The 13,146-nt window shown below is 43.5% G+C and overlaps 1 protein-coding gene across 1 annotated transcript in view; it reads left to right on the top strand.

Annotated features, from left to right (window-relative positions):
• Positions 1–8,679: 8,679 nt before the first annotated feature.
• The window catches only part of TTC9 (tetratricopeptide repeat domain 9), a 52,058-nt gene continuing 47,591 nt past the window's right edge, over positions 8,680–13,146 (top strand). Inside the window, exon 1 of the mRNA XM_036736991.1 lies at positions 8,680–9,359. Coding sequence (XP_036592886.1) covers positions 8,933–9,359 — 427 coding nt within the window. The 5' untranslated portion in view covers positions 8,680–8,932. The remainder of the gene's footprint in view (positions 9,360–13,146) is intronic.

The following is a 13,146-nucleotide window of genomic DNA, read 5'->3' as shown; positions in this document are numbered from 1 at the left end:
ACAGACAGTTCTCAAGGGAAGAAATCCAGGCTATCTATAACCATATGGGGGGAAATGCTCTAACTCTCTACTAATTAGAGATATGCAAATGAAAGTTTTCCTCAGATTCTACCTCACACCCATCAGAGTGGCAAAGATGACAAAATTGGAAAATGATGAGTGTTGGAGGGCCTGTGGGAAAACAGGCATGCTGATGCACTGTTGGTAGACCTGTGAATGGGTATAATCATTCTAGAGAGACTGGGATTTCCCCAACGAGGCTGCCAGGAGCATATTACAACCTGTAATATTATTTATCAGACATACTATCAACCAGCCAAGTATAGGAACAGAGCAGTCACCAGGTCACCAAATAGCCAGTTTAATTTGGATTGTGACCAGACTAAATTAAGATGCTAAAGGGGAACCTGGAAAAGTTGCTTGGCATAAAGTCAGGTGAGCTTGCCCATGTCAGGTATGTAATTGCATATTCATTGATGCACGTGTCAATTACTGCGTGCTTGAGTTATGTTCCTATTTTATTATTTTGTTTACGAACTTGTGCTATGTTCATAGCTTAGCAACATCTGCCTGTTAGCCATGCAGTTTTATTCACTGTTTATTTGTATATTATACTTATTTTCTTCTTTTCATGGGCCTGTTGATAACTGTTATAGCTAGCTAGCTAGCTAGCTTTTTTTTCTATTTATGATCATTTGCTTAAGTACTATGGATATACATATTCTCTCAGGATATGCATATACTATGCCCTGCATGTAACTTAGAGATTTAGTTCTTGAAGTATCCTGTCAAGTGATACTTTGTATAGTGTTAAACCTATTGCATGTATTGTTAATACTCATTTCTCTTCAACAGTACCATGGGGAGGTTACCTGAGATTCTAGGATAATCACGCTTGTTACGTCAAAGGAATGATGTTTATTTTGATGCTTGTGCTGTATAATTAAAGATTTTAAGTATACCCCAGTTCATTTTTGTAAGGACTACAAAATTTTCGGCCCTGAGGAGGAATTTACCCTTGTGCTTCTGAGCACCCAGCACAGATAGCACTGGAGATAAGAGTTTTAAACAAATGTTGTCCTAGATTTCACCTATTGAGTGATGTCTTTGAAACTTGGATTTCTGGGACTGTGGTTTTATAGGAGAGACAAGCCAGAAGCCATGGGAAGTCAATCTTGTTCCATATTATGGGTAAGGAACTGTAGGTCAGATATAGTAAGGTAGCCAATCTCTGCCCCCCTCCCCCTTCCCTGATGTCCAGCTCCCCTTCCTCTTCCTCTGAGATTGGATGAGGTTCCATGAGAGATGCTGGAAATCAGAAGTTGATGAGTGAGTGACCCTTCCCACCCCAGTGCACAACACACAGGGTTTGCTTTTGCTTTTCCCCTCACTTGCCTGTCAAAGAAAGTAACCTCAAAGCTCCTATCTTTGTTAAGCTGGTGGGCAATTTTCCCTCTCTTTGGGAGAAGGTTGAACTGAGGGGAAGAAGTCAATTCTATTTCCCATTGCCAACAGCTTAGGCAGCTGTTTCCTTAAACAATTTGTTCTTTAATTGCTCACTCTTATTGTTATTGCTTATGTATCTGTTCCCTCTCTTTGATCTAAAAGAAAATTCAGCAACCATTGAATCTTGTGTGTGTGTGTGTGTGTGTGTGTGTGTGTGTGTGTGTGTATGGCACAATTAATGATGGCAGTGGGCTGTCCTTAGAGGCACAGAGGACTCAACTTTACTTCAGCAAAGCTGAGGCATGAGAGAAAGAAGAGCAGACAGTAATTCCATTTGGAAATTCCAAACACAGTGACGGTATACTGAGTTAATACATGGGAGTACCAAAATCCCCATTGCAGCAAGGATTGTACACATACATATGTATGGATAATTATCTTATTATACCTACATGTATAAATAATGTATTATGCATATATGTGTATATATGTATGTGTATCCCCAGACCTAGTAGAGATAAATCCTTGAGGCAAAAGCGAGCCAGGTTTTTGAAGAGGGTGATTACCCACCCATCAGGATACATATCACTTGCCATGTGTGGAAACCCAATCTGGTACCCACAGGAGTCCAGAACTGGGACTCTATAGTGGAAAAGAGCCCTCAAACCCCATGACCAACTGCAGTGTTTAATACACAGGGGAGAAAATAATGCTTTTGCATTTCTTATAAATAAGAGCCTATCTGTATACTTCTTATATTTTTATCCCCTAGTACAATGTCTTTCACAGAGTCTCAACCAATATTTGAATGAATGGCAAAATGAATCCATTTTTATCATTGACTTGATGAAGAAAGGGAAGAGAAAGATCAAGGATTCTGTTGGTTCTAGCCTGGGTGACTGACAAGATGGTGGTGCTGATGATAGAAATAGGGGGAGTTGTAATTATCATAGAACAAATGGGATTTACCCCAGAGTGCCATTATGGGGTTGGGGTGAGGCACTACTTCCTTTTCACTGTGGCTACCATCCCTGTACCTTGCTTCCTGGTACTCTGGTGGTCTATACCATAGGTGTTAAATACCACTCACCATGGCCCCAACACTCCCAAAGTACAGCCCAAACCAGAGTAAATATAATTGGGAAACATTTAACAAAACAAAAATACAACAGAATATAGATAGTGTTAATATGTGGTTTTCAAAGTCAATATGGTAGTAGGGATCCTTATATATGGTTTGGAAACTTGTGTTTCTATTTGAATTTGACATCATTGGTCTAGACATTCCTGAAGCAGAACTGCCTCTAAGCTACCTCCCACCTCCACAGCTCTGTCACTGTGGTACTTGTCTTATGGAGCCTGCCTTTCACCAAAATCCCCATTGCAGCAAGGATTGTACAACCCTTTCTTTGCAGATAGGTGGTGCCAGAGTGCACATAGTGCCAAGCTTGGAGTCAGGAAGGCTCATCTTTCTGAGTTCAAATCTAACCTCAGACACTTCCTAGCTATATGACCTTTGGCAAGTCACTCAATCCTGTTTGCCTCAGTTTCCTCATCTGGAAAACAAGCTGGAGAAGGAAATAGCAAACCAATTCAATATCTTTGCCAAGAAACCCCAAATGGAACCACAAAGAGTCAGACATATCTGAAACAACAGGGCCAACAACAAACTGCTAAGTCTCCACTGAACTGTTTCTGCTTCAAGTGAAAGGATTCCTGGTTACTGCACTGGAAATAGGTAAGTCAGAAAAAGGGGCTGGTTTGGGGGCATTAGTTTAGTTTGGAACATGTTGATTTGAGGTGACACAGGGATATACAGGTGGAGAGTCCAAGAAACAGAGCTCATCCTTGAGCACCCTCACTAGTCTCCAGTGTTTCCCATCTACATACAGTAGGTGTCCAATAAAAATTGCCCTTTCTTTAATGAATGAATAATTATTTTCAAGGTTATAAAGATAGATGCCACTGTGACATGGACCCACTTTGGAGGGTCCTGAAGAGGAAATCCAGATGAAAGATGCCATTGTGGAGCTGGTAGACAAGGCAGGAGAAAATGAGGAAGATTAGAATGAGCAGAGCTAGGAAGAGTGGTTCTTATCTTTATCGTGAAGAAAATGAAAGGAAGTGGGATGAATGAGAATATAACTCATTTTCCCCATGAAATAAAACCAGGAATAAAATAGTTAAATACTTCATGAGTTATTTTATTGACGCAAATATGGAACATAGGTGTAGCCCCAATTTCAAAAACTTGCACAGAAGCCACAAAAACTATTACTGTTACTTTAAGAAAAAAAGAAGCTATGAAAATTATAATTGTTACTGCTTCTTCCTGTGCGGTCAGGAGGAGTGTGGGTTTTTACCTTCGATCTATGAGAATCTATGAGATAAACCATGGAGAAGATAGAGGGAAAGAAAGTGAAGAGAAACTACTTTCTAGTAGGAACTGTCAACTTTTATCAAGTGATATCACAAGTGACTCTGAAGAAAGACTATTAAGAGTATGACTTGATAGAAGGTGAAGATACTGTTTTCCTGTAATGGTTGAAGAGAAGCTGGAGAAGGCAAAGAAAAAGAAGATGGAGGGATGATCTTTCTTTCTGAAACTACAGTAATCTTTATCATGAAGAAGATTCTTACAAAGAGACCTTGTTATTCTGAATGAACAAAATGGCTTGGAATTGTATTTTCAGAAGTGAAGTCTTTTGTGAATATTGGTGAGGGTTTGAGGTCATTCTGGCTATGATCATTCTCATATCCAAAACAATTACTTATATCTGTTTTATTATTCATTTAATTTTGAACTGCCTAGTCAGCAATATTCATATTTATTTAATCCTAGGAGATTAAAGGATTTAAAAGGCAGAGAAATATAGCTACTGTTGGGAAAGAAATTTTTCAGTTTATTGAATAACATTTGATGAATTTGTGTAGAGGCTCTGAGCTTAGTTGATGGAGAGGTGTGTTAAAATTTTATTAATTAATGAAGAAATATCCAACATGCCTCTAGACTGCCCTAGAGTTCAGGATAATAAGTTTAAATATGGAAACTGGTCAAGTAGCAGGCAGAAGGGTAACCTACAAGTGAGGTAGGTGACCTATCTAACCTTTTTCTATTCGTGGGGTCTTCATTTGAGCCCTGTTGGGTAAAAGCTGTGATTTTCTGCAGGTAAATTATAAGAGAAGCTGTAATTACAAACAGAAGTCAAAATATCTTTGACTGGTCATGACCAAACTCTGAATTACTTAGAAAGGAACATGAGAAACCTAAAAATATGGAGAGAGAAGACAAGGAAATCAACAGAAAGAGGGGTAGATTTGCATGGGTAAAGAAATAGTTACATGATAGGAACCATTAGCATGGACTAACAAGCCCAGAGGTCAGCTAGAGGGTGTAGTGAATAGAGTCCTGGGCCTGGGGTCAGGAAGATTCATCTTTCTGAGTTCAAATCTGGCTTCAAAACACTTACTAGTTGTGTGACCCCGGCAAATCATTTAACTCTGTTTGCCTCAGTTTCCTCATCTGTAAAATGATCTGGAGAAAGAAATGGCAAAACTATTTTTGCCAAGAAAACCCCAAATGGGGTCACAAAGAATCAGACACAACTGAAAAACAACTCAACAATAATAACATGAGCAGAGAAATAGTAATATGGATACAAAGATGATAAGTAGACAAACATCCCCAGTCAAATCAGGAAATATGCAGCTGCCTCTGTCATTATACCCCGTTTCCCTTCTCCTTTAAAATTCTGTTCTAAATATCCCTCTAGGAAGAGTTCCCACACGAACTTCACCTGAATCTAGCTATTCTAGTTGAATTGGCTGTAATTAGTAATAATTAGTAAAGTGTCTATAATCTTTTTGTATGACTCTTAAGCCTGCACTGATTTTCTCATGAAAGTGAAAAACACAGAAGACATCGCTGTCCCCTCACCTCCACCCTGATTAAGAGGCAGGGGCAGCGTCTTCTATAGCTTTTGCAACTTTACAAAGTGCCCAGAATATTGCTTTGCTTATAGTAGATGCGATTGTATGTGCCCTTGTCATGTGGCTTACATCCCCTTCACTCTATTGAAACAGTGTCCCGGAAGGCCGATAATGGCATCCCCATTGTCAGACCCAATACTCTTTTCTCTGCCTTTATTCTTCTCAACCCTTCTGCAACCTCTATATCTGACAATAAAGGTTACTGTCATGGACATGCTTAATGATTTCTTATCGACACCTACTTTCCTTCGTGCATGGAGTTTGGAGGCCAGCTTTGAGAATCCCACACAGTCATAATAGCTTAGTGGATAGTGCACTACCTTGGGAGTTGGGAAGACGTGGGTTGAAATCCTGCTTCTGACACTTGCTAGCTGTGTGAGTATGGGTAAGTCATGTTGCCTCTTAGCCTTAGCTTCCTTATCTGTAAAATGGTTATAATGCCTACCTCACAGGGTTGTTGCCAGGATCAATGAAGTAATTCATATAAAATGTTTTGCAAACTTGAAATCCCAATGTAAGTATCAGCTATTAGTATGAAGAGTTGACAAAACAGAGAAGAAAAACTTATGCTGTTAAATAAAGATACAATAAAGATATGTATTGTTGGGAGGTGTGGTGTGGATGCCATGACTCATATCCATCTACAAAAGCATTTTCCAGGCAGTCTGGTCTGATGGATGGAAGGCTGCAATTGGAATCAGAAGACTTTGATGCTAGTCTTGTTTCTGTAACTTCGTGAGTACAGGTGCATACTTGGAAAAACCATCTAGCTCCCTGAACCTTAATTTGTCTATTAAAGAAAAACAGGAGTGTTAACACTGTTACCTCACAGGATGATCAAAGGAAAGCACTTTCTAAACTGTAGAGCACCATATAAAAATCTGAGCTATTATCATCCTATTTAATGGACAGCATCATAATAGGTTTTATGTCCTGCTGTCTTTTTCCCAAACTCAAAGCCTAAGAATTAACTTCTAGACCATTAGGTGATAGCATTGTGGGAAACAAAAGGCTTTTTTTTTTTCTCTTTTTTTTCCTCCTTTTTCTTTTCTGGGCTTCTTGCCTTTCAAATCTTTATGACCTGGCAGACCTAATTCATCTTTTAGCTCTGTCACTAGCCAAGCCCCAGGCCTGGATTTTCCAACATTATGCCTCAATATTTCTTCCTATAGCCTTAGTTTCCTTTTGCAGTGAAAATTCAAAGCCCTCATTCCTCAGCCTCCAAGTTCCCACCTTTACTCTTGACTAAAGGTTGTAGAAAGAGTGTTAGACTTGGAGCCCAAAGACCTCAAAGGACTGGAGATGAGTACTTGTTATGTGATTTCAAGTAAGTCACTTAACTTCTCTGAGGCTGTGCTACCTCACACAATAGAAATATTAGTGCTATCATATCACCTGCTTCAAAAGGTTTTTGTGAAGATAAGATGAAAATAGTGAAATAGTAAACTGTTTTGTAACTGTAAAGTGCAAATATGCTTGAATACTTCAAGGACCTGTGAGATGGTTGGTGTGGCTACTCTCCACCCATCTGGATGCAAATCCCAACCTCTTTATCACTTAGTAGATACTAGTAATAATGGCTAGCAAGTATATACCCTTTAAGGCTTGCAAAATGATTTACATATATTGTTGAATCCTCTTAGCAACCCTGTGAAGGAAATGCTATTATTATACAGACTCCTTTTACATATGGGGGCACTGAGGCTGAGAGAGATTAAATGGCCTGCTAGGAGTCACATAATAAGTGTCTCAGGCAGGATTTCAACTCCTACCTTCCCAAGCAGATCAAAGATTCCCGATTGCAAGTATGGTGAGCTGCCAAGTTGCCCTGACCTAAGTGATCTTCTGGCACTATTGTGATTGAAAAATTCATTGCTTTGCAGCCAATCTGGTAATGAATCTCTCCAAACTTAGCTGGGCTCCTGGTACTGGGACAAAAGACATCCAATTCATCACGCCCACAATTGAAGTCTTTCTGGTTCAGTTGGACTTCCCAGAGCCTGTGCTCTAACACCATAGACTCTGAGAATTCAGGTTCACCTCCAAGCCATGATGAGCCATTGGAGTAGGATTTTAGTAGGGGAAAGTGCTATGTAAACGTAGCCTGTTATTACTATTACTATTAACACAATGATGTTAATAATCATTCTGACATAACAGTTTCCTCAAATGAAAAAAAGCCAGTTCCCATCTGTAGCCTTCATTCTAGGGCTGCCCTGGCATACATTAACTATGTGACCTTGAGCAATTAAGAGATTATTTATGATGCCTACTATGTGCTCTGCTGCCAAACTCAGCTGTGCCCCCATTTCCTCTCTGCCCCTAATCATGTCTGCCCTTTAGTCCTACCCAGCGTTGTTATGAGATCAAAAAAGGCAATAAATGTGAAAGCCCTTTGAAAAGTCTGAACCTCCGTATAAATGCTGGTTGTTATTAATTGCTGTTGTGACATCCTTATCAGGGAGCATCCTAATTAATTTAAAGCTTTGCCAAGAGACTAAGGACCGTCTGTGGAGGTGGGATGCTCCCTGATATGGATGTCATCCTGGACAGTGTCTGCGGAGGTGGGAAGCCAAAACATCTTCAAAAGCAGAACCTTTGATAAGCAACATTAACAGTTGTAAAGTCAAGGACTCTGAGGAAATCTCTAAAGATGTAGTTGCTCACAAAAGAAGTGGGGGTACCCAGAGGCGCCTAGACATAAACTGATTCATGCTCACTTGGCTAGCCACTTCAAAGAGATGTGTATACGCAAATTCACACCTTAGCTACAACTCGGAACCCCTAAACAGGAAACTTCCCCTTTAAAAATATTACAAATAGCAAGAAGGTGATGGATCTTGCTTCTCTTGCCCCCATCCCCACCCACCCCAGCCTCAACTACCTTAAAAAAAATGATTCACCGTGTGCACACGTAGACGTTGCGTTGCCATCTTCCCCTCCCCCGTGTTTTGTTTTTATTTTTTTTCCATCCTCCTCCTCCTCTGCCCCCTCCCCCTCCTTTCTTCCCTCTTTTCCAGACCTTGCTTTGAAGGTTGGATTGAATGGGAGAGAGTTCGGCTCTCTTTGTCATTTTTCTTCCCTCCCAACGGTGTGCAAGCTCCTTCCGGGTCAACAATAATTATCATCCTTCTAATCACACCCGCGATCCCCAGCACCAAAGCAATAAAGGCAGCCGAGGCCCGACCACAGCCCCGCAGGTTGCTGGAGGGGTGGAGGAAAGGGGGAGGGGCAGGGGGATCCGGGGGGCGGGGAGGGGAGAGTGGAGGAGGAGGGCGGAGGAGCAGGAGGAGGGAGAGGAAAAAGAGAAGGAGCCAGCCTCTGACCGCGGGAGAGAAGAATGGGAGTAAGGGGCAAAAGAGAGCCAAGGAGGGTCACGGGTTCTAGAAAGACTGGGCGCTCTGAGACTCGCTCCTGGGGCTTCTGAATCCCGGAGGGCTTGGCAAGATCGCAGTGAGCTGGCGAGCCTGGGCACGGTAACTGCAGACACTGGGGCATGGAGAGGAACAGCTCGGGCGGAGCGAAGCTGAGTGCCAGCCACCGCCTGGCAGGGGATGGGCAGCAGCAGCCCCTGAAGTCCTGTGCCCTGGGCAGCGCAGGCGGCGGCAGTGGCGGTGGCGGCGCTGGTAGCGCCCCTCGGGGCCAGGCTGGGGCGGCGGCGGATCTCGGGGAGCTCCTACAGAGAGCCCAGGATTTCAAAAACCAAGGAGCGCAGTGCTACAAGGACAAGAAATTCCGCGAAGCCATCGGCAAATACCACCGAGCGCTTCTGGAGCTCAAGGGGCTGCTGCCAGCCCTAGAGGAACGGGACAAGGACACCCAGGCACCTTCCACTGCCCACGGGGCCAAGCTGGGCCACCTAACTGAGGAGCAGAGCAAGACAGTGGAAGCTGTAGAGATTGACTGTTACAACAGCCTGGCAGGTAAAATGCAGCTTTCCTTCCGTACTCCCCTAACCTCTCCTTCGCCTTTATTTACCCGAGGCCATCCTCCCCAGTGCCCTCCTACTTTCCAGTTAATCTTTGGATCATTAGCCATTCTCTTCCACCACCACCCTCATCTACCCTAAGTCCTCCCACTTTTCCAGTTCATCTTTTGATCATTAACCTTGACCATTAACCGTGTGTCTAGATTTTGAAACCACACCACGATATGACTATCCTTTTTGGGGGGCCGAGAATAGGGCTTTGGAGAAGTATGACTTTTTTTAAAATCTACCTTGCTATAGGACGTGGTCAGTTTCACTCTTTTCTATATTCCCCCCCCGCCCCCCCTCCCCCCAATAACTGGGGCAGACCGAAGAGGGAGACACGGCTGCTGCTAATCAGGCGACAGAGGTCCAAATGCATGAAGGAGATAGGAAAGGGTCCGGGCCACTCATACAGCATGCTCTGTTTACTTCAATTGCAAGACGGTTTAGGGGGAAGGCAGAGGGCCGGGGCATGCCATTAATGGATCTGTTGAATTTCCCAGAGCATTGATACTTTCTTACATAGAGTAAGTACTGCAAGCCTGTCCCTCCCTCGCCAATGAAAATCTTATTAAAAATCTAGGGTGATAACCCTAGAGTTGGAAGCTAGTGAGGGAAATACCCTTCCATAAAGTTGTATTCCTTTTCTCTACGAGGGCAGGCTGCCACAATATCTACACTGTAGTAAGCCGGCAGATTCCCCAGAGACCACTTTTGCTCAGCCCTTCCCTATTCTTCCTACTTCTCTGTGTCAAATGAGGAGGAAGACCTCACAGAGACTGGAGATCGGGTCTGGGCTTGTACCATATGTGTTCCATTATCTCCCACTAACCTCCAAATAGAAATGTCCTGCCTCCTATCTGGAGCACGGGGCATCAATTCTGTACACTAGGTGCAACCACTATAACAGAGAGGTAGGGTGGGCCCCAGGATGAGAGGTGATGATGATATGGGGAGATGATGATGGTGGTGGTGGTGATGATGGTGATGAGCATGAGTACCCCGGCTGATTTTGATGATTGTGGTCAAAATCAATTTCTTCCTTCCTTCCTCCCTTCTCCATTCTCTTTTTAACTTAGGAAGAGGATTTAAAATCACTAGTGGAGGAAGAAGCTGGGTCTTTCGAGAGACTGCCGGGTGGAAAGTGGAAGGTAGTAGCCTTGAAATGGGTTTGCCACTGGTCTCTCATAATCTCCTTTTTGGTACAATCCTGGCAAGGTTGAGCTATCCTATTTGGGTTAGAGGAAACCATTTTCCTTAACCCTTGAAGGGTTTCCAAAACTAGACATAAATGGTCGTGTGTGTGTGTGTGTGTGTGTGTGTGTGTGTGTGTGTGTGTACACCCTTGGGTGTGGCTGTGTGGTTGTGCTATGTTTGAGGCTGGGGGAGTCTGGTATTGAAAGTAAACATTCTCCAGGACTCTTCCTGTCCTTTTCTAAGTGAAGATCTGTTCCTTTCCCCCTGGTGCTGTCAAAGCAGCCTGACCCCTCCCCATGCAATCTTAAGCACCAGTTTTAGCCAGACTACATAGGTCCCTGGGAAATGTTGGTTGCCGCCTGTGTGCTTTGCAGTACTAAGCAAAATTCAGAGGATCTGTCTTCAAGGTGGAATGTCTAAACCCATCCAAAGATCTAGTTTGTTTCCCTTATTTCCTGTAACACCTTGGCACACACACTCCCCAATTAATATTTAAAGGATGCAGAGGAACTGGGGAAGGAGGAAGCAGTTTGAGGTGGAAAGAAAGGTTGGACTGATAATGCAGTCAATTCTAAATGGTAATTGAGCCTTCTCAAAAGTTTCAATCTTGGTGACCAGCATTTGAGCCCCTTCTCTTCCCCTAGACTTTTGTCTGTGTGCCAGGGAGCTACTCTTACCCTCTTCCCTGTAGCTAGCTGCATCTCTGTAGCAAAACCAGAGGCATGTCCTTGGTCAGAGTTAGGCCATCCATAGGGTAAGGCTGAGGCCTGGGCCTGGTACTTTGGCAAGCAGCTGTATTGAGTTACACAGCTAGGTCAGAAGGTGAGAGAGAAGTAATGGGACACTTAGACCCTTACATTCTCTTACCTCCTCCCCTCCTTCCTGATATACTGCCAGGCACCCATCACCTGTGCCCTGCACTTCCAAACACAAACACTTCCAACCTTGTGCTTCATAAGCACCTCTGGGGGGTGCCTGGCGCTGTTGCTAGGCAAATCAGTGTCTCCTTTAAAAAAAATTGAAATGAGGGTCATTTCTCAACATTGTCCATTTTCACATATGGAATAAAAGGGAAAGGAGGTTCATTGCAGGCAGAGCAGTGCTCTTAGATTCAGGAACCAGAGCCAGACTCTTTAGACTTAGAATGTTGAGGGGAGGAGGCAGCTGTAGACAGCTACATAAGAAATCACCTTTGGACACTTGGGTGACACTCATGCTGGGCTCTTTTCATGGGGCCTTGGCATCAGGTAAGTCTGGGGAGGTAGATGTAGGTAAAATTCACTTCCACTGGTTTGTAGTCCTTGGATGATACGACAATGAATTTTTTTGTTAACATTATGTCTAGATGGAAAGAGCTGGAAAGCATACAAAGGAAGAGAAAGAAGCATTATTCCAGGGATGGATTTGGCCACTTGTAAGACTTTACTCTCTCCCATTCACCCACGGAAAAATCGAGAGCCCAAACAATGGCAGAGTCAAATAGAAAGACTGTAGTCTGCTTCCAACTGGGCTGCAGCTACTAGTAACCAGGCAGGTTCAAGGAATCAAAGTCTCTGAAGATTTCCTCTGATCTGCCCTCCCTTTGCTCAGGCTGCGTAAGTCCATAGTGGGTGGAGCAATGCAGGGGCTGAGGAGGGAACCCTAACTGGGCCAGAAGTGCCATGGCAATTAGGATGTTGCTAAGGGGGAATCTCGGCTCCAAATGAGAGGTGCAGCCTCCAAGAATTTGTGAAGCAGCACAGACTCTTTGGAGCGGCTTCACTCAGCTCTGGGGACTCCTCACCAAAGGAATAGCAAGGAGGCACTGCCCGACATGCTAAATCAGGCCAGCACTGAGTGAGTGTCTGCTGGGCTGGGGAACATCAGGCCTTCACACCACAGTGCACAGGTGAATTGTAAAGTGTAAATGGGTGACCTGCCCTGAACTCATCCATTTTTGGAGGGATGTTGTGATTTCCCTAGACTTGAAATGCATTTCTTTTATAGTAATCCCTTCAGGGAAAGAGGAAGGAATTTCAATGACTGCCCTGTAATGATCAGGAAAGAAATCTTGACAAAAAGCCTCAAGCCCTACACTGGTACCCTGAGGAATCTCTAGGCAATAGAGGCCCCAGAGGAAGTACATTTCACTAGACAGATTGGTAGGTTGCAATTCTCTCTGACCTTGAGTGAGGCACCCCTTTTTGCTCTCAGTAGGTCCACTGGGAGGCAGAAACCAGTGCAGGTTTCTGAACCAAAGGACCTGGGTTTGAATCCTGCCTCTGCCCCTCACTACCTCTGTGACCCTGGGCAAGTCACCTTATCATCTTTGCATCAGTTTCCTCATTTGTAGATTTAGGGGATTAGTCTCTAAGGTACGTTTGAGTTCCATTGCCATAAATTTAGATAATCTTGTGGATAAATGGCCAATCCCTTGCTCCTGTCCTGCTGCTGTTATAGAGATGGCTAGGGTGAATTCAGGAGCTGGCATGAGGCACATTGATTTCTTTTTAATGTCTTCAGATGAGGTTTGAGGATCAAATGTCAAGAATATGGAATGGTAG

Source organism: Trichosurus vulpecula, chromosome 8, assembly GCF_011100635.1.
Source record: "Trichosurus vulpecula isolate mTriVul1 chromosome 8, mTriVul1.pri, whole genome shotgun sequence".
NCBI classification, from domain to species: Eukaryota; Metazoa; Chordata; class Mammalia; order Diprotodontia; family Phalangeridae; genus Trichosurus; species Trichosurus vulpecula.
Note: the sequence above shows the minus strand (reverse complement) of the source record. Positions and strands in the feature narration are given on the sequence as shown.